This window comes from Perna viridis, chromosome 3 (assembly GCF_037379345.1).
Source record: "Perna viridis isolate PV_CMFRI_1.1 ecotype Kerala chromosome 3, ASM3737934v1, whole genome shotgun sequence".
In the NCBI taxonomy this organism is placed as follows: Eukaryota; Metazoa; Mollusca; class Bivalvia; order Mytilida; family Mytilidae; genus Perna; species Perna viridis.
Genome location: NC_142447.1, coordinates 32,078,215 through 32,100,683, shown reverse-complemented (window position 1 = coordinate 32,100,683; position 22,469 = coordinate 32,078,215). Strand labels below are relative to the sequence as shown.

Below are 22,469 nucleotides of genomic sequence, written 5' to 3'. Positions count from 1 at the left end.
GCAATTAAACGGATGAATAATAATAATATTAACAAATAATAAAGAAAGACAAAATAAAAATAGAATTAACGAAAATATATAAATTAATAAGAACAAAAAATATAAAAATAAGAATGGAATCAAGGATATAATCAATGTTAAAAAATAAACGAACGCTTCTACTGTGCGTTTATCATTCGTTTAAACGAATGCAAAACGGTATGTAAACGCTCGATAAACGATGCGTGAACGCTAAAATGGGAAACACGATCGTTTCAAGGAGTATATTTGGTCACAGTTCCTCTTATTGTGTCTGCTTTAGAATATTTTTAAAGTAGAGCAATGCGTATAATATATTTACGGTCCTTGAAGTTTGTTTGTTTTTCTAATAACACACAATATAGGTGGAATATTAGGTCCAAGGCTATGCAGGGTAACTTAGACTTTGGATGGAAGTTTTTAGGTAAAGCTAAGTAAGTAAGCAATGTTTTACTTCTCCTTGTTTAATATCAGTGGCCGTTCATGTCAAAATAGGGATATTTCTATCGGCTTACATATTTCTATTGGCTTACTTTCAACAAGTACCGGCTTACTTTTCAAAAGTATCGGCTTACTTGTTAAAAGTATCGACATACTTATCAAAAGTATCAGCATACTTTTCAAAAGTAAGCCGATACAAAAACTTTATGCATAGTGAAAAAAGTATCGGCATACTTTTCAAAAGTAAGCCGATAGAAATATCCCTATTTTGACATGAACAGCCACTGATAGTTTAATATATATTCACTTGAATGTTCATGATTGAGTCCAGAGTTGTTTATTCAATATTTGAATAGTCCAATAAATGTTTAAGTGAAAGCTACTGAATTCAACTGGTAACTATGTCTACTCCATACCAAAATCAAAGTTAACATAAAGCATACAGGTTTCTTCTGAATCAGAATCTGCTATAAGTCACAACCCAAACGATCAATTTCTTCTACCAGGAAGTCCACATCACTCACTAGGACATCCATGTTATTAAAGATCATTCGGAAAAAATTCACAAGGTCACCATCAGGTTGATATCCTATAAAAAGTGTTCCCTTTTCAACCATTCTCTGTTTGATCTCTGGTGCTACCTGCAATCGTCAAGTAAACATAATCAACTATTATGTGTTGACTTGAAATAATAGGATGATCTTAGGAATCTGCATTGCCTTATCCTAATAAATTAAGCATATTTCAATCATTAACTACTAAACTTAGTAGTCTATGGATGGATAGATTGAAATGTTGAGAATGCCTTTGTAATTTACACTTATCATTTTTACCTTTTATTGATTTCAATACATGGTATCAAGGGGAAAAGGTGGTGTTTAAAGAGACATAATTCCAACATACATGATCTAGTTTGGTTCATATTTTGCCATTATTTAGATAAAAACATTTACATATTTTTTGTAGTTTTAATCATTACCTATCTATGATCTATAAAAAAAACGATTCACGGGATACAGTTTGATACAACCACTGAAGTCAAAACCTGGAACAGTTTAGACAAGTATTGACATAATATTCAAACTTGATACAGCTATGACTTTGGAACTCGTACATTATGTCAGAGCATGCCGTAACTACGTAGACTTTTTGTACCGTGCTAGACTTCTTAAAGTTAGGCTTCTGGAACAGGGTAATGTTGCTACAAGATTGAAGTCATCACTACAGAAGTTTTATGGTCATCGTCATGAACTTGTGAGTCAATCTCCACGATGAAAACTGATTTGTTTAGTGTCCTAGTTTTCCTTTCCTCTTTCGTCTACCCAAGACTCGACTTTTTACCAGCAATTGGTGGGTGTTTCTAGAAAAGTAGAGGAAGCTTACCCTACCGGTACACCTTGCCCATGCTCCCAGTTTTAAGTGGAGTCTGACTTGCTCATTTACTTTTGTTACTTTGTATGTATTGTGTTGGTTATTTTATGTTCTTTGTTGTGTATTTCTGTTTCCCGTGTCTGGTCATTGTCGGTGGAATGCATTCATTTGATTTCCACTAGAATCTTGTTGTGTATTTCTGTTTCCCGTGTCTGGTCATTGTCGGTGGAATGCATTCATTTGATTTCCACTAGAATCTTGGTTACCTTGATTACCCTTTCACAACAGATTTGCAAGAAAAAATACAAAGTTCAGGAAAATGTTTATTTCTGGCCCCTAATTCTAAACTGTTCAAGTCACAACTCCAAAAATCAATTCCCTTTTGAGGTATGGTACCCTGTTGTAAAATATACTCATTCACTTTTACACAATTTATTGTCTGGACTTAAGGAAAATGCTTATTTCTGGTTCTTTTTTGGCTTCTTACTCCTAAACAGCTTAAGTAAGATCATTGCCTTTAGACTTATATAGCTTCTACATCAATAGACATACATGCAGGTCTCCCAGGCACGTAGCTGAGGCCAAATTGAAGTGTAGGCAAAAATACGGCAGGGGTTCTGGTCCCCCGAAGCTCCACAGAGATAGCGTTTTAGAGCATCATTTATGCCTCTCCTGGATGTATTTTATCTCAAAAAAAAAAAAAAAAAAAAAAATTTGGCAAAATTAAGTGCAGGCAAAAGCTTTTTTGCCTAACGGCAGCTATGCCCCTATCTCCGAATAATATATCTACCTTTCCAAGCTGTTCCCACCATTCTGATGTTTCCAGCTGTCCTCTGAACCTTTTGGGTATATACCAGAAACACACATTTGTGCACTGGGGCTGCAAACAATTTACAAGTGTAATAATTTGTGGATGTGGTACGTAAGTCACTAGATGTTTGATTATTTTGGATGGATGCGCTTATAAAATGGTAATAAAAGTTTAATAATGGAGAGTCAAATAAATAAGAGACATACATCCAACGAAGATCAGAAATTAATTTCATATGTGGTATTTTGTTCCATCTCTTCTTGTTATGAGAATGTGTATTTTTCCATTAACAAAGTTTCCTGTTATAATTTATGTTGAGATTATTTCTCTGCCTGTTGATTTGCTCTCATTGTTTTAATAAAAATCTGATCACTAATGTCAAGCATATACAGTATAGGATATGAGCTCTGCAAATAATTCTATTTGACATAGTCAGGTGGTAATTCTCCCCTGCTGATAGTCACACCAAATTCTCCACAGACCTAATAATCCAAACCATTTCTTGAGTAACTAACTACTTGTAAGCTAATAACCACTCTGCTGCAGTCCACATGTAAATATTACCAAGTGTGTGAACAGAAGTAAAATATAAACTTTAGAAATCAGTATTTAAAAAATATATATACACATGTATGCATTTGTATGGGCAGAGATGTATGGGTAAGCACTTTACAAACACGAGGATACACATGATAAATACTCATTTGTTCTATGAGTGAAATTATACAGAATTGAAACCTTTGATGCTCTTCCAACAGAACTGTACTTGTTTACAAAAAGACGAGGGTTAAATGAAGTATTGCAAAAGCTCCTAACAACAAACTACTTTGAACAAAATACCTCTTGTACAAGTCTAAATCCCTCTGTCATATTCACAAGTTTAGCTAAATACCTATATAACACAAATAATAAAAATTTCTAATCAAAATTTTACGACATCAAACAATGATGTAGAATGTGAAGAAACACAGTCAACCAAAAAGAACACACTTTGAGCATTCATTTACAAAATTTTAATGCATCATCAATATGAGTAAAGCAATTAGAGGGTTGCAGCTCGATACAACCACAAATGTCAAATCCTGAAAATATAGGGCAAGTTTATAGACTTTTATCCATGCTTGGCACAAATGATGACATCTTAATCTGGATTGTGAAAAATAATGGTGACATTTCAGCAGAAACACTTTATTTGAATCAGTACAATGCATTTTAGCATGAAATGAGAATGTTCATTTTTTTTGTTTCTGAAGTGTGCTTTAATCATCTATCATAAGTATACCAGTAATATAAATGACTTTTTCAGTTCTTTAATTTTATTTTATTCTCTTATTCAAATTCTAAGGAAAAACATTGCATACACTTGAAAAAAGGGTTTACTCATTTAAAAAAGTGTGAATAGGTATGGGTAAAGCTTTTATTATGAGATTATTTTCATGTCGTATGCAGTCTACACAATGGATCACACTCATAAGGAACTATGAAGAAAATTTACATACCTAGAACATTCAAACAAGTGATCTATTCCAGCAGCCATACCAGAATCACCTTTAGACTTCCACTTGGTCCAGATCTTCAAAGCATCAACCTTCCTGCTACACTGTATAGACTTGTCACCTATGTCATAGGACACATCATAAAACTTGTCCTGTTGGAAAAGGTATTTAGCCTGGGCTGAATGGGCTTCTAACAACAAGGACTGAAAAACAGAATTGTCATGATAATTTGGGTAAGGTAAGCATAACATTAAATTGATTTTTATCTCCTTATTTCAAGAAGACATTTTGATGTCAAATTTCTTACATTTAAACATTTACGTCCATTATCTCATATGTAATTGAGTTGGAGTTGCACCTACAATCTCAAAACTTAATAATTTGTCTCTGCAAACATGTGATATTACTATGGGGATTTATAAATATCTGTTTGTATGATACAATTTGTTTCTATCAAATCCATCCAACAATCTTTAGCTTGATCAAATCATGTAAAACTGTAAGTTCACAAGGATCTGGTTAAAATCATATTACATTGTACTCATTGTACTTAAATTGCTTCTGAAAAATGTACACCCTTAAGTAAGATTATCTCCCCTTGTTGGCATCTGCCTTCATGCTACGTATGATACTTTCATATAAAGTTCATTTAAAATCCATTTACCTGTAAATGAAAACATGAGAGTTCTTGCATACATCTCAAACTTTCTTTGTGGTAGATATACATGTATATAGACAAGCAATTTATACTAAGTTTGATTAATAGTCAATTGTTCCCCTTTTATTGTTAAGATTTCATAGATACATTCGCTATAACCTTACTTACTTTTCCTAAAACCAAATGTCTACTGACGACTGGAACAACAACATTCCATTTCAATATATGATTATCTTATTATGGCGGTGATAATAAATCATTACAATATTGTAAACCAGAATATTAAACAAGAGGCTCTCAAGAGCCTGAATTGCTCACCTGGTTCGATAGCTTAAAAAAGTTGAAAAATGCAAAAGCTAAAAATGATCAAACAAATTTGACCAAAATTTTGTCATAATACTGAACATTTTTAATCGTCATTTTACTTATGTTAACTGAATAACATGATAAAAAAATGCAATCATCAGATTTTTTTTCAAAATTTGCACCATTCATAGATCTTTACATACTTTTACATACATATTTTTAAAAATTTACTTTAATCATCAATAAAATTTTGTTAATAACAGACAAAAACAGATGACACTTTCTGGGGCAATAATTCCAAGAGCAACAGGTTTTTCTGAAATTTGCACCCAATATAGATACTGAAATACTGAACACGTTATCAAATTACAATTATCATCAATCTGCTTTCAATTTCTGAATAATATGTGAAAACGGACGAAAATGTCAAAAATGACACTTTCAAGAACCACACATGTAATTCAAAGAAGGGTTATCAGATTTTTTGGAAATTTGCACCAAAAATAGATATTGAAATACTGAACATTTTATCAATTAACATTAATCAGCAATCTGCTTTGGTGTTCTTAAATAATGGACAAAAACAGATAAAAAACACCAAATATGACACTTTCAAGAACCATAACTCAAGAGTCAACATATGTAACTGAAATTTGCACCATAATAGATACTGAAATACTGAACATTTTATCAATCTACATTAATCATCAATCTGCTTTTTTTTCTAAATAGTAGGCAAAAACTGCCAAAAAAGGGTTAAATTAGCAAAAAAAAAAAAGGGTAATAACTCCATAATTAGTAAAGTGATTTTAGCAAAAAGGGCAATTACTCCACAATTAGAAAATCAATTATTTTGAAATTTTAGGGAAGATTGAGATGCCTCAGATTTCTTCTATCTGCTATGGTTTTAGAGATATAAACAAAAATATACGGTAATACCCTAATGTCCTATTTATAGTAAAAGTGGCCATGTTTTTTGGCGAGGGGCCATATGGCATAACAGATACAGTTTTGGGAGTAGACATGCCAAGGATGATTGTCATTAAGTTTGATCAAATTCTGTTCAGTGGTTTCAAGGAGAAGATTTAAAAAGAAAAATTAAGGATGGATGACACTTGACGACAGACACCAAATGATGATAAAAACTCACATTGCTTTTAAGGCCAGGTTAGCTGAAAAATGAAGAGCTTTGCTGAGCGCAGCATCATAGGACTGTACAGGTTGAACTGAACAATTGGGGCAAGTGTAGCCACAATATAATAAGTATAAAGGCTAAAAACCACTAATTCCACTTCCCATAGGCTTCTATGCTAATTTCACAATATTCAATGGCTTCTCTGGACTTTACCTTAACTTTAACCTGCAGAGGACTATATATCAGCATGATTCTACATATGTCAGCCCACAATCCTCAGAATGGCATGTGGGGTTAGCAGACTTGCAGTGCAGTACTGGCCACCGGAAGTGAAGGGTCTATAAATAGCATGGGAAATCCCAGTGTTTTCACAAGATAGGGGTATATTTAAAAATCATTATGGAGATTAGGCTTCACATCACAAGAAGCAAAATGCACCTATAAAATGTACAGAAATGTTTTTCCTTTCAGAAACTGTTTAAATGTTTTAAATAAGATGAGAACTTTTTTCACAGCACTATGAGGAACAGGGGTAATTTCTGCGTAGGACTATTTTTGCCTACGTTCCAAATGCTCATTGGTTGAATTGGTGGTCTGTAGCCTAAACTCCTAGGTGACTGCCTATAATTATTTACACAGTCAGTAGATTCTGTTGGAGGGTGAGGCGTTAGCCAAATAATAGATCTACTGATTGTCTAAATAATCATTGATGGTTATGATATTTTTGTATGATTTTGCTTTATATCTATATGATGGAGAAATAAATTAATCTTTGTATCGAACTATACTCCTTCAAAGTCTTTTTTGAAATCATCCAGTAGTTACTATGTAAAATCGATTTTGGTCTTTGCGTCTAGGTCAAATGTACATAGTGGCCAGTGGCGTGATTGAACTGTCTAGGTCAAATTGTTTGAAAGTGCACTCTTAGCGTGCGTCATTTCATTGATAGAGCTATATTAGTCTCAAATTCATTCTGTAACCATTGTTATCATTGGTGGATGTATTTTCCTTTGATAGTCATAAGCATATTTGTTTATTTAAATATTTTCATAATTGGCGAATGGCATTTTCATTTGCGTATTGCTGCTTCTTTGGATATTTGGACAAGTGTTTTCATCCAATCATTGTTTTAACACAATGAATTATGTCAACTAACCTTGTGCTTGGTCAGAAATGTTGCTGCTTGTACGCTACCGCCTAACATCTTATGTGGATTCCATGTCAGTGAATCAGCCCTAAATAATGATATACATGTACTAGTTTTTGAACAATTTTACAGTGGTGACTATCAACTTTTCAGTTTTTCCTATGCTATCTTAATAAGAAAGTACTCAGTAAATTTCTATCACAATTTCTTTCCACATTCAACGATAACTTAATGAAAAAATGTTTTTGACCCAGTTTAAAAATATTCTAAAAAATCAAAAAACAGATATACATGTACTGTCACAGCACTAACATGTTTAATATAGCTTCAAAGGATTATTTCTGTCAACAGGACCAGTATAAATAAATATTTATACAAACCCTCAGTTACAATAATTATTGGAGGACAAGTCTGAGTTCAATGCTTTCAGAGTGCAGCTTGATACAACCATAAAGGTTGAACCCTGTACAGTGGCAGCAGGTATGGTCACATCATTCAAGCTTGATACAATTCTGAATTTGGTTTGCAATTAAACACTTGACACATGATAAGAATTTGACCAGAATCAAAGTGGCCAATTTTTGTTTCCTTATTCCAAAAAGTTACAGTCACAACCTCTAAAATCTAACACAATCTTTCTTTTGAGGTATGGCACTTTGTGATACAATATCAAAGTTAATTTCCAGAGGCAGATACATGTATCAGGGAAATGCTTGTTTCTTGATCCTCATTCCTAAAGTCACAACCCAAAAAATCAATCCCATCCTTCCATTTGTGGTATTGCACCTTGTGGTACAATTTTAGAAGACATATTGACATATACTCCAGTTATTGTTCTAATGAAATGTCTGTAGACGATAGTGCAAAAGTCAAAATGATAACATTACATAACATAATCATTTTTTTGTGGTTTTTTGATAAAATGTGCTAAAACTTACAAGATCTTTACAAACAAGATTATCATCATTCTCCTCTCTATCATACTGTAGATAACACAAGATATTACCTCTCTACACCCTTCATGTAATGTTTATATCTATCAGACAAAAGGGCTGCTGCCCCCCAGGAACCATCTACGTGTAACCAGATCTTGTAATTCTGACAGATATCAGCGATTTCTGGCAAAGGATCATATGCACCAAGTACTGTAGAGCCACCAGTGGCATTTACTAGATATGGTACCATTCCCTGAAATAAATATCAATTAAAAAATATCAGTAAATATATGTATCCAATGCTATAAAATGTATATCATTGGGTACTAATCTGAGGTAATTTTTAATATGATGTGACTTTTCACCACACTTAGATAACTTTTTAGTAAAGGAGTAATAGCAGCATTCATATGCTTGTCAAATTATCACAAATGTATAACAACGTTGTTATAGTCAGATTTCTGATGTTTCAAGAGTAAACTATCGGAGTCTAGAAAGAGAAGCTTTGAAATAAATGACCATTGAAAAGGTACACAGGAGCTTTTCATATTATAATCTTCTTTATCTCAACTTCTGGCATACATAATTTCCTTCTTGAAAACTGCATTTTTGTTGCAGTTATGGTGTGTTAGTGCTATGCAGTGTTTGGATAGATGTCATTCTCTATCAGGATTCTGTAGGCAATGTATCATAAAGAATTGTTTCATTCTTGTTTGACTTAGTTTATTTATTGTTGCCAAATGCATTTATAGTATCCCATGTCAACTCCCTTCATTAGTGTATAAAACACTAATAAATATAATTTCATGGGTTAAAACTAGTTTGCAAATCAAATTAATCTGTAGTTTTTACCTGCTTGCAAATCAAGGACAAAAAGCCACAACTGAGAACAGCATCTGGCTGGCTATCACCAAATTGCAAAATACTTTAAAGCAATGTCATTACAATTTAGTTACCTTTTTCTTACACTGTATAATAGATTGCTCTAAAGCTTCTGGTGACATTCTTCCCTGGTTGTCAGTGGCAACAGCAATGACATTGTCAGTACCAAGCCCAATAAATGCTGCTCCCTTAATCAGAGAGTAATGCCCCTTCAAACAGAAACAAATATGTTACCACATCAAGAGATTGTGTAATTTTATTTGCTATAATGTTACATGCCATATTTGTACAAGAAAGGGTACCAGAACTTCTAGATATAGGGAAAAAAGCCATTTTTAGCTAGTGGGGCAATTTGTAAGACTCCGAAAAAGCGATAATGCCTTAATCTTATACAGCGGTAAAGGGTAAAATATAGGTTATATTAATAAGTAATCAAGGGGACCAAGATTCTAGCGGAAATCAAAAGACTGTAATCCAAGGACAAAGACCAGACATGGAAAACAGACAAACACAACAAAGAACATGAAATAACTAAATAAATACATATGAAGTAACAAAAGTAAATGAGCAACTCAGACTCCACTAAAAACTGGGGGCATGGACCAGGTGCACTGGTAGGGTAAGCGTCTGCTTTTGTAGAAACACCCGCCAAGTTGTCATAAAAAGTCGAGTCCCGGTTCGACGAAAGAGGAAAGGAAAACTATGACACATTGAACAAATCAGTTTTCACTGTGCCACGAGTTCACAATGACAACCATAAAACTTCTGTGGTGATGACTTAATCTTGTTACAAAATTACCCTGTTCCAGAAGCCTAATTGTTAGAAGTCCAGCTATACAAAAAATTGAGTTGAGTTGAGAAAAATAATTATTTCTGAAAATTCACGAAATTAAACCCGAAAAAAGCATTACTTAACAAACTATAGCCGCTAACTTCAGTAGGTCTTGTATTTCATACCAAATTGGAAGTATGATAATCCTGTAAGTCCAAGTAAAACAGCTCATATTTCAAAACATAACATCTTGGAGGTAATTTTGCTGAATAATTATAAATTATGGCAAAATAACATTCATCAATTAATAAAATTATCGAGATCTTTTCTTTATTTTAAATCTATGTTCTTTGCTTCTTTGTTCAGTTTGAATTTTTATTTTTCATAAGGGACACATTTTCTCTTTCCATATGGGACGAACTGCTTTTTCCACGACATCACAAGAACATCATAGAATATTACTAATATGACTACCAGAACCTTCTTGTTTTATAAGGCAATGATAATAATGTTTTACAGTCTGTTGGTATTTACTTGGAAGTAATAGTTTAGTATAATATGATTAATGGAAAATATTACCTGGGACAAGCTGAAAAAGTTATAACAGTTAAGTGTGTCGCTTAAACATAAAACGTTTGCCAAATATTTTGTTAATTTTCTTAAGTGTCATATTAAAAAATAAATACAAATGAAAGTGGTTCTTTCACATGAAAATGACGATTATTGGGCATGATTAAAGCAATATACTCAATTTTTCAATGGAGTAAGCGTGCATAATGTCTATGCAAACCAGAAGTCTATTGCAACACAGATGTTCGTGATCAAATTAGCCTGAACACCATACACTACAACTACGATTGCTTTAATATTGAGAATTTCTTGGATAAATTTCAAAGTGCAAATTCTTCTTTACAGAATTAATGCTGAAAGCTTCAAAATTTTTAAAAACTGAAATGAAGTACTAAATCTGTCAGTGATAAATTATGAGAAAAAAAATTGTTAACTACTAAAATTTGTCAGACATATGTTAGCTTTGGTGATGAACTGTGAGAACACTTTTAAAGAGGGTGCACATGAAAAAAAAGCAAATGGGAGGCACATAACAAAATTTTTTTTTCTAAAAAATGTTCGCCCATTTCATATCACTAATACATCCTATGTCAAAGTTGAATATTAGTTTGGGATTAACTGCAATGATTATAGAGAAATAAATTACACAGAAAGCATTGAAATTCATTGAAAAAAAAAAGAGATAACTCTTAAATTTGAACACAAATTTCTGAGCCATCCATTGTTGATTGAAAACAAACTTTATGCTTTTTGACATATATATATATGGGATATACATTACATTGGTGTCGCTAACTATAGCGAGTTATATTGTTTGCATTGAACTCCGTTAATTTATACAAAGACATTTTTCCTCCTTCAATTCATTGTAGACATTCATTTTTCCGTCAATTGATATAAGTGACACTTTGCTCTGATATTTTCTCCATTAATTGTGACATGGTTCCGTTAAAGCTCCGGGCTTTGTTAATTTGTATTTAATTGTTATAATTTCTTGATTTGCACATGCTCTGTGTTCCTACATAAAGATATCTGAATTGTAACTAAGCAGATTAAAATATGAATACTGAGGTGTGTTGTTGTTATACATGTCCAGTGATTGTGGTGAAAAAGAGTGTCACAACAATTGGAACAAAAATTCAGTGGGATAAAGTTTACAATATGCTACTCATATCATACATTTGAAGATCTGCTGGATTTTTACACAGACAGCTTCTTTTACAAAGCATCCCAGAATCAAAACAAAAAAAAAATAGCATTTTTCTAACAATAAACAGTCATTCTCTGTAACAGTTCAAACATGAAAAGAAAGATGATTGCTTATCTACCCATAGGTCTATACTATCTCTGCAAGTTAAAAGAAAATCTGAGACCATACATGCCACATCCACTATTTAAAATATTAAACGATTACAGAGAATGGCTGTTAAGTTCAAACCAGTAATTATAATAAGTGTGCACTTGCAAAAGGATACCCATTGTACCTATCACATTAACTTTTTAGAATTTATAAATGATGAAGTTGTTTAGAGCTTGTATACCAGATTTAAACACAATTCGCATAAAGGAACGAATTATGGGTCATAAAAATCACTCTGAAATTATACACATCACGTTCGCTGAGAGTTTGTCATTGACATATTATTTTGTCTTAGTTACATAAGAACAATATTAAAATAACATGCATGTAAAGTCTAACATAACAAGTTTATAGATGTAGTATTAAAGCTATTACCTTCTCTGATGTTAGAATACATATTCTTGGCAAAGCATGCATGCCTTTTGATTTGATGTCTGGGAATTTCTGATATCGAGCAAGATTTAATGCATACATGTTTGCTATTGATCCACCTGTTAAATTGTAAAGAAAAAATACATGTAACATTTAGTTTCGTTTACTTAACAATGATTCATGAGTTAAAGATTCCATTATGGTCTGGAAAACATCTCAAACCAGAATTCTCTCTGAATAAAATACTCAAAAGTTAAGGAATGATGGATAAAACCCACCCCCCCCAAAAAAAACATGGAAAACAGACATACACAACAAAGAACATAAAGTAACTAAAATCATACATACAAAGTAACAAAAGTAAATGAGCAACTCAGACTCCACTAAAAACTGGGAGCATGGACCAGGTGCATCGGTAGGGTAAGCGTCCTCTGCTTTTCTAGAAACACCCGCCGAGTTGCTCATAAAAAGTCAAGTCCGGGGTAGACAAACGAGGAAAGGAAAACTATGACCCGTTGAATACATCAGTTTTCATGGTGCTGATGGATACACCATAACGATCCACGAGTTCATGATGACGACCATAAAACTTCTGTAGTGATGACTTCAATCTTGTAGCAACATAAACCTGTTCAAGAAGCCTATTTGTTTGAGTCCTAGAGCGATACAAAAAGTCTGCGTAGTTTCCGCAAGCTCTGGCATAACGTATGAGTTGTGATATGAACACTCCATACGCAGGAGCCGAAGGGATGTTGCCACAGATGAAAGGGACGTTGACAATTCTAAATGAAAAGTCATCACGTTTGTCGTAAAGTTTGGTCAATAGTTTTCCTTTACCGTCGATTTCTAAGTGTAGGTCAAGATATGAGGCTGACTTCACAGGGTCTGTACTATCCTTTATCTCAAGTTCTTTTGGGTAGATGCGATGTATCAAATCCCCAAATTTAGGATTGTTTAAAGATAATATGTCATCTATATAGCGGAAACTGAGATTGAAGGATCTAGCCAAAGATATTCTTTCTTTCTGATCAGATCAGCTATAAAGTCAGCCTCATAAGAGTGAAGAAATAGGTCAGCAAGTAAAGGAGCACAATTTGTTCCCATTGGAATGCCGACCGTTTGTTGAAAAACATGTCCACCACACTGGACAAATATGTTGTCGATTAAAAATTCCAGCATTGTAAACATCTTCCTCTGTATATTTGGAAGATGATTTGGAATTATTTCTTACAAAGTATGAGGAATCTCTACCAAGAACTATATATTTGTATCTAGGTGTAACATCTTTTTTGGAAAAACAACGATGTATAATGTTTTCAAGTCGGGATTTTAACTGAGTATAAAACTTTGTTGAGCGCAACATGGTATGACCGTAGCCAGTTGAACTCTATAAACCTGAGGCAAGTGTAGACACAATATTAGTTTTTGACATTCTAAACATAGGGAATTACATTTCATTATGGACACAACAACTCATTTGGTCACAATACTGTGCAATGTTTTGAAATTCAATTTAAGTAGAAATGCATTCAAGAACTTTTTACCTCACCCCTCCCCCCACCCCCCCCCCCAAAAAAAACAACAGTAAATGATAAGATTAATTTGGTAAGCATGAATTTCAATATAAACATTTTTTTTTCAAATTGCCACAAAAAATAAAAAAGTTAATTTTTGGGAATTTGGCCCGCTTTGGCCCTTGATAACTTGAGAAACCGTAAGAGATATCTGAAATCTGAATGAAAAATGCCGGCTGGGATTTTCATAAAGAATATAATATACAATATTTAATACACAAAAAATAAAAAACGATTCTTTTTGGGGCGTGGCCCCCTTTAGTCCATTTTAATTCGAAAACTTTTAAAGATATCTGAAATCTGATTGAAAAATACAGGCATGGATTTTCATGAGGAATCTAAGAAAAAAAATCCAAAAACTAGACCAGAAACAAGCTAGGACCAATCGATGTACGACCTGCGTCACACTGCAGTTGCTGAGATAAATTTGACGAAAAAAAAAGGGGTATGGACAGATATGCTGAACTGCGTCACACTGCAGTTGCTGAGATAAATTTGACGAAAAAAAAGGGTTATGGACAGATATGCTGAACTATGGAACACAAGTCCCATAAAAATTAAAGAAACAAAATATCCTGATAATATGCATCTAAGTATCACGAATCAGTTTTTATGCAATTCTGTTGGGTAGTTTTAGAGGAGTTGCAATGACAAGCTGATTCATGAAGCTTCTCATTTTAAGTTCAAAGGAGCATATCTCCCATAAAAATTAGAGAATCAATATTTCCTGATAATATACACAACTACATATGATCCTCTTGTTACATACCACGTTTTATGAAATTCTGTTTGGTAATTTTAGAGGAGTTGTGTTGACAAACTGATACATAATGACTTACGGTAAATTTATAAATTCAAAGGGGCATACTGTGAAAGTGCTTTTGTTTGTGGGGTACCAATTTTCGTGGTTTTCGTGGCTAGGCTAAACAAACGAAATTTTGTTCCCAGAGAAAAGGAAATTTCTATTGATGTGTATACTGAAAACCTCAGAACAACGAATTCAAGAATCCATGAACTTGTGTTCTTCCCTTTGGCACTGAAATTGGTATCCAGGAACTAAAGAACTTTCACAGAAACTCCCATAAAATTTAGAGAATAAAAATTTCCCGACAATATGCACAACTACATACGATGTTCTTGCGACATACAACATACAATTTTCAGGAATTTCTGTTGAGTAGTTTCAGGAGTAGCGATGACAAGCTGCAGTGTTACAAATGGACGGACAGACGAAGTGTTCCAACTCCTAGTCCTGCTTCCGCCTTTGTTGACCCAGGTAATAAACATGATATCCTCAAGAGATCAGAAAAATAAACTTTTTTCGGCTCCTTTGTGGCCTCTAATTCTTACTTGGCTCAAGTTATTACCCCCAAAAAATTAATACCAGTCCTCCTTTTATGGTAGAGCACCTTGTAATACAATTTTAGACAGATTTTTTTCTAGGGTTTCACATAATACCTTGCCACTTCGTGTGGTGGGGTATAAAAAAACTGAAATAAAATTCAAATTCAGTTTTGAATTCAACATAAGTATCATACCTGGGCAAAATATACCATCTCCCTCAGTAAAACCTGCTAAGGTTAATAGTTTCTTTATAATTGTTTCCTCTATCAGTATAAATACAGGAGCTACTTCATAGGTATATCTGGAATAAAAAATCAAGTCATCAGTATAAAAAAACAAACACATTAAACAACAGCACCTTACTAATGAATAAAACATGATGTTTCAGTAGCACTACAGACATTTGACAACAACGAAAACCAAATGCAACACAATGAACGGGACCCTGGGTTAAAAGCATCCAAGTTTCAAATTGAGATTTCAAGGAGGACTAAGTGACTCTATGTAGTTAAATAAGTTAAATTTAGCATATAAGTTAAACAAAAATCATGGTATTGTACTCCTTTCATATAATAAGTTTCGCAGTGGTCAGATTTTGAATAGTTGGGGAAAGTGTGGACACAATATTATTTTTTGACACATCCGGCATCTTTGACCATTTTCACCCTAAAAAGTTAAGAGATATCTGAAATCTGATTGAAAAATGCTGGCAGGATTTTCATAAGAAATAAAAAAATATAATTAAATAAATATAAAAGAATAAATAAAATCAGACCAAAAAAAAAAAGACAATAAAAATTGGGCATGGCTCAATTTTGTACCTCTTTAATCCAAAACGGTAACAGATAAACATATCCTGTCAAAAATTTACAAAACAGAATTTCAAAAGGAACAGATTGGCATTTAAATAATAAAAATCGGACCAATAATAAGCTTTTCTATCAATTCTAATGATAACACCTATTTTCCCTTTTTAGCCCTCTATTCCCAAAAAGGGTGGAGTAAAAACCTTCAAAAACTGCAGGGCCCTCCACCATATTCCTAGGAAAGTTTTGAAAAGTTTCGTAAATGAAATAAAGTTAAGGGACACCAACGATGATGATGATGACAGGATTTAATTCACAAGTATTGTTTTGCTATGCATACTCCCCAGTCCGACTAAAGCCACCCCTACTATCCGCTACACAGTGAATATTAGGGGTTGGCTTTAGACAGACAGCATACTCCCATTCTACAAAATTTGACACCTGACAGAAGCTAACGTTACTTTGAAATTCATTCCTATCAGATTTTGAAATAGAAATATTCACAGGAATTACATACCCTGAAGACTCAAGCGTCTGCTAAGACACAAAGTTGATAGAAGATATGTCCCATCCCTACAATTTATGATGCTACAAAGAAGTACAATGTACATAAAAAAAATTTGAAACCATTTGAAAAAGTAGATAGATAAGAGGACAGACATTCCATGAATGAAATAAAAACAAGAAAATGCACACAATGTCATGCTAAGGATACCCCACTCGTATAGGAAGTTGATATTGGACAGCATCCAAATCCCTTAACATAAAGCATCACACCAAATTTGATAGCAATCCATCCATTGGAAGCCAAGATTTTTGTCGAGAATATTTTCTCTATCATCCCATTTAATGAAAAATGGCAAAGTCCCACAAAACATAAAGTTGATATCCGACAGCCCTTAAAATCCCTTACAATATATGCACTATCTATATAAATCAACACACCAAATTTGAAGCCAATCCATTCACTGGGAGCCAAGATTTTTGTGACAAAAATTTCTCTGTAATTAAATGGCAAAGTCCCATGAAGCAGGAAGCTGATATCAAACAACACCAAAAATTCCTTACAATGTATGCCCCATCTACATAAAGCCACACACCAAGTTCATTGGGAGCCGAGATAATTTCGACAAATTGTGTTGAAATTTCGACAGATGGACAGACAGGTGAATCCAATATACCACCCACTCATTGAGTGATGGTATGATAAATTGATAACCTTGAATATACTCAAAGAATAAAACACCATGTACTAAAACACATACTGACTAGTATTGAGCGTCTCTGTCAGCCATGATCCACCAAGTGTGTATTCATCTACACCACCAAATAGCTGATTAAAAAATCTGGGATGTCCTACAAAAAAGTAGATGACAATCAAGAGTGTATAATCTAAACAAGAGACTCCCATGTAGAGCCTGAATTGCTCACCTGGTAATTTTTTTGCCTTTCAAGGTCAATAACTCTAACAAGGAGTCAATTTTGACTCACAAAGACTTTGGTAGAACATCATAAGGATCATTTCATCCATTAAAAGTTTCTATCTATATATTGTAGTTTTCAAGATATTGTCTGAAACTGCTAAAACATAATTTTTTGCCTTTCAAGGGCAACAACTCTGACAAGGAGTCCTCCCACAATTTTGTTCCATGCAGACTTTTGTAGGACTTATGATAAGGATCATTTTATCAATTGAAAGTTTCTATCTATTATAATTTTTCAAGGTATTGGCTGAAAACTGTAAAACAAGTTATTTTTTACCTTTTATGGGCAATAACTCTAACAAGGAGTCATCTAACAACTTTGAGCCCTGCAGTCTTTCATATGCCTTATAATAAGGATTTTCGGCAATTGAAAGAATTTGGCTAAAAGTAACAGTTTTAGAGACGTATGAGAAAAACTTCTGACTGACCCCTTTATTCTATTTTTAGTAAAATCCACCATATTTTTTCGACAGATCAAAAATCCCCACATCGGAACTATGCAGGATACCCTATGGAACAATCAAACCAAATTTGGTTCAAACTGGTCAAGTAATGTTAGAGGAGATTATTTTTGGAAGAAAAAAAACATTAAAAACGGTGAAAGTTAAGTCTACCCTGTCACAATTTTTAAAACACGATTTCAAAAGGAAGACACATTGCACATCTGAATCATCAAAATCAGATTCACTGTTACAAAAAACTTTTTCCTGTCAATTCTAATGATAACACCCCCCCCCCCATTTTGGCCTCTTAGTTTCAAAAGGGGTGGAGCAAAAAACCCCTAAAACTATCGGGCCTTCCACCATGTCCCTTGAAACAATGTGTTAAAGTTAAAACAAAAGGCTCCCAGGAGCCTGAATCGCCCACCTGGTTGAATTTTGCCTTTCAAAGGTAATAAATTTAACAAGAATTTGTCCAACAGTTTTGACTCAAGAAGTCTTTGGTAGGGCTTATCACAAGTATCATTTCAACAATTGAAGGTTTCTTTTCATCTATCACAGTTTCCAGGATATTGACTGACAACTGTTAAAAAAGTCATTTTTCCTCTTCCAAGGGCAATAACTCCTACAAGCAGTCATCTGACAAATTTTATCCCTGAAGACTTCTGTAGTCCTAATAATAAGGATCATTCAGCTATTAAAAAAAATTGGCTAAAGCTAATGGTTTTGGAGATATATGCGAAAAACTACTGTCTGACCCCTACACTGTATGTTCTATTTTTAGTAATGTTTTCCATGTTTTTCGATGGATAAAAAATCCCCACATCTGTACTATGCAGGATACACCAAGGAAAATTCATTCCATGTTTTGGTTTCAATTAATCATATAATGTCAGAGGAGAAGATTTTTGCAAGAAATAACATTAAAAATAGCAAAAATTGTTGAAAAAGGGCAATATTTCCAACATGACTCAACAGTTTAAAACCCAAATTTGACCAGATAGATCTCATCATGCTGAACACTTTTATTCATGTTAGAATTTAGCTAAATCTAACGGCTTTGGAGATATATGCAAAAATCTGCTGTCTGACCCCTATGTTCTATTTTTAGTAACGGTGGCCATATTTTTCGGCAAAAAAAAAATCCCCACATCAGTTCTATGCAGGATACCCCAAGAAACATTTATACTAAGTTTGGTTTCAATTGGTCGAATAGTGTCAGAGGAGAAGATTTTTGAAAGAAATAACATTAAAAATAGCAAAAATCATTGAAAAGGGGCAGTAACTCCAACATGGCTTAATGCATTAAAACTAAAATTTAACCATAAATAGATCTCATCATGCTAAACACCTTTAACCATGTCAGAATTAGCTAAACCTAGCGGTTTTGGAGATATATGTGAAAAAACTACTGTCTGACCCCTATGTTCTATTTTTAGTAACCCCTGCCATGTTTTTCAACAAATCAAAAATCCTCACATCAGCTCTATGCAAGATACCCCAAGGAACATTTATACCAAGTTTGGTTCTAATCAGTCCAGTAGGTTCAGAGGAGAGGAGTGTTGTATAATTGTTAACAACGACGACGGAAGACGACGGATGCCAAGTGATGGCAATAGCTCAAATGGCCTTTAAAAAATTGAATAAGTTTCTCTCAAGATATCATTAACAAACAAAAGTTAACAGATGCCACAACAATGACTACAGGGTGATACCATTGCACAACCATAAACAAACTTTTTTGTGGTCCTATAAAATACCTGTTTTTACGCTGTATTTTATAATGTCCTCACAAGCCAAGAGGAGTTGGTCATCAGATGTTGGTTGTGTTATGTCAAGGTCAAGCAATTTTTTAAGCTCCTTTGGATGTTTAAATTCTATTATTTTATTTTCTCTGTTTTTTGCTTTATCAAGTCCATCTGCAAGCATCAGTTCAAACAACTCAGTTAGAAAATAATGCTGGGTAGTGCCATTTTCTTTCATTGCTCCTTTTGTTGTTCCATTTGAGTACACATAGTTCAATTTTTCAATCTTTGATTTCTTCAATGAACTACAATTCACACCATCTGTTGTTAAATTACTGTTCTCCATTTTTCTTACTGAAATAAGAAGCATTTATTAATTGTATCACACCACTTGACAAATATTTGGTGCATTACAGGTTAAGAGCATATAACTGTAAGAGCAATAAAACAGACCCTACTTTGTAATATACCTAGAGCTATTTCAGTTCTCTAAAAACTGGCCTGCCTAATAATTTTTGTATTTTATATTGATACTGTGTACATCTTACTCATATATGTACTGGTCAAGGAGTTACTGTAGTTTTCACCATCAAGTTATTCTCGCCAAATGATTTTTCATCCTCTACTGTGAAACAAGTTCATGCCCAAAATTTTACAAAAAACGTCAAACAGGCTGCTGATTGTTCTCTCTCAAAAATGAGCCATCATACAACAATTTTCATTGAGGAATACAATTTTGGTGAATAGATTGACGAGAATTACTTCTGTCTTGAAAATGGCGACATCTACTGTCTGACCAGTATGTGAGTGCTCTTTTCAAATAAATATTGAATTGAACATGAGCTTATGGCAGCTAAAGTGGACAAAAATGATCATTTTCTAATATTAAAAAATGATTTTTTAATATTACAAATTCATTTTCTAATATTACAAATTGGATTTCTTATATCACAAAACACTTTTTTAATATTAAACAATCATTTTTTAATATTAAAAATTCAATTTAATTTCTAATATTAAAAAAACTATTTTTGAATATTAGAAATTGATTTTTTAATATTAGAAAATAGATTTGTCATATTCAATTATGATTTTTTAATATTAGAAAATCATTTTTGTAATATAAAAAAATGTGACTGATTTTCTAATATTACAAATTCAGTTTGTAATATTACAAAATGTGTGATATTTTATAATATTACTAAATCAGGAATTTGTAATATTAGAAAATGAATTTTTAATATTTAAAAAAAATTTCCAATATTAAAAAATGATTTTGTAATATTAGAAATTCATTTTCTAATATTACAAAATGTTGATTTTTTGGCTTGCCATATGAGCTACAAGGAATATGCTAAAAATAAAAAAAAATGCTATCAGTCTAAAAGCTGTCTAGAATATCTATGTATTAAACTAACCTGTATTTATTTTTTACTTTCGTCTGAGATTACCAACCGTTTCTCTGAAGATTGAAGCTATCACTGTTTAGCACTAACTTATAATTTTTCTTCGGCTTTTATGCTTCTCCAAGATTACTTTCATTCTTGCCAACATAACGACCCTGCACCAAACTGTTCCCAGTTTTGTTACGATAATCTAGATTCAAACTGGTTAGAACTAGTTACTACCCCTCCATGCTAAAATATAACGAAATTAAGCTCGATATTTATATATATATGTATATTAAGCCATTATTTTACTACATCGCCCTAAATATGTAAATTGCTACTTTCATTTTCAACATTATTTATAGTTTTCATGGTTATATACCGGAAACTTTTTATTACAGCGACTGGTCACTCCAAACGAAGTCTATATAACATTTAAAAATAACTCTGCCTTCCCAGTCCTGGTCATTAAACTGGTTGAACTTTAAACCTATAAGAGTTACATTTGACATATGCATACTGGGGGACGAGAAATTATTCAGGATTTTAATTATATAAGTTGTAATTTTTAAAAAATCGACAAACTGTGTGACGAAAATACACCGGAAGGGTGTGTTCTCAAAACACTAAAATATAATAAAAATTACAAAATTTACATGTAAAAATCTATAATTACTTATTATTTATCAGTAATAGCCAAAGTGAAAATTAATGAAATTGGTCAACTAACAGTTAATTACGTATTTCAAACTCATTATTAAGTAATAATCAAAGTATTGAAGTACTGAGTCAGTGAAGCCTTCATGGTTTGCAATGTGTCTTACTGCACAATCACATTTCTAATCATAAAAAAAGGATTGTAATATTTTAAACTAGGGAAAGTATGGAAGTCTATTTCTGTCATCGTGATAAATAAACGCCGCTAAAAATTATCTCGAAAAGTCGTGATAATTTGGGTATTTTGTCGACATAAATGACAATTTTATCTCAAAAGGTCACGGTAATTTTTCGCAATAGTTAATAAAATTATGTCGACCGTTCGATATAATTACATGAATTATCGCGACTTTGAAGAAACCGACGACCACTTGTGCCTTTGACATAAAATATTTTCACGATAAATTATGAAAACTGTACACACGACTTTATGTGCTAATTGTCATGACAAATCGTGGTCGTAAAAGTTATGATGTCTAAGATATCTGTCGACATAAACTATCGAAATCTGAGAATTTGAAGTTGTGAAAATGCCAAGTAGTGTCAACAACAAAACATGTGAGTTGCGAGATATCATGTTGACTTTTTTGTGAATTAACTTGGCTTATTGACTTTATATCTCGACAAAAGCTAGTTTTTCGTGGTAAGTTACGATAACTTATCATGAAATTTCGCGTTCGTTGAAATATTACGTCAA

The 22,469-nt window shown here is 33.0% G+C and overlaps 1 protein-coding gene across 2 annotated transcripts; it reads right to left on the bottom strand.

The window, feature by feature from the left end:
* Positions 1–472: 472 nt before the first annotated feature.
* On the bottom strand, positions 473–21,240 carry LOC148621882 (cysteine sulfinic acid decarboxylase-like). 2 transcript variants are annotated; one of them, XM_088576709.1, is made up of 12 exons: positions 21,086–21,240; positions 19,683–20,021; positions 17,264–17,354; positions 15,387–15,493; positions 12,278–12,393; positions 9,275–9,409; positions 8,390–8,571; positions 7,393–7,471; positions 4,141–4,340; positions 3,482–3,533; positions 2,621–2,710; positions 473–1,100 (listed from the first exon to the last, which is right to left on the bottom strand). In XM_088576709.1, the coding sequence occupies exons 2-12, from the start codon at positions 20,011–20,013 to the stop codon at positions 927–929; spliced, it is 1,557 nt and encodes a 518-aa protein (XP_088432835.1). In that variant the 5' UTR covers positions 20,014–20,021; positions 21,086–21,240; the 3' UTR covers positions 473–926. The 2 variants fall into 2 exon arrangements, with proteins under 2 accessions (XP_088432835.1, XP_088432836.1); XM_088576710.1 differs by lacking the exon at positions 3,482–3,533.
* Positions 21,241–22,469: the final 1,229 nt, after the last annotated feature.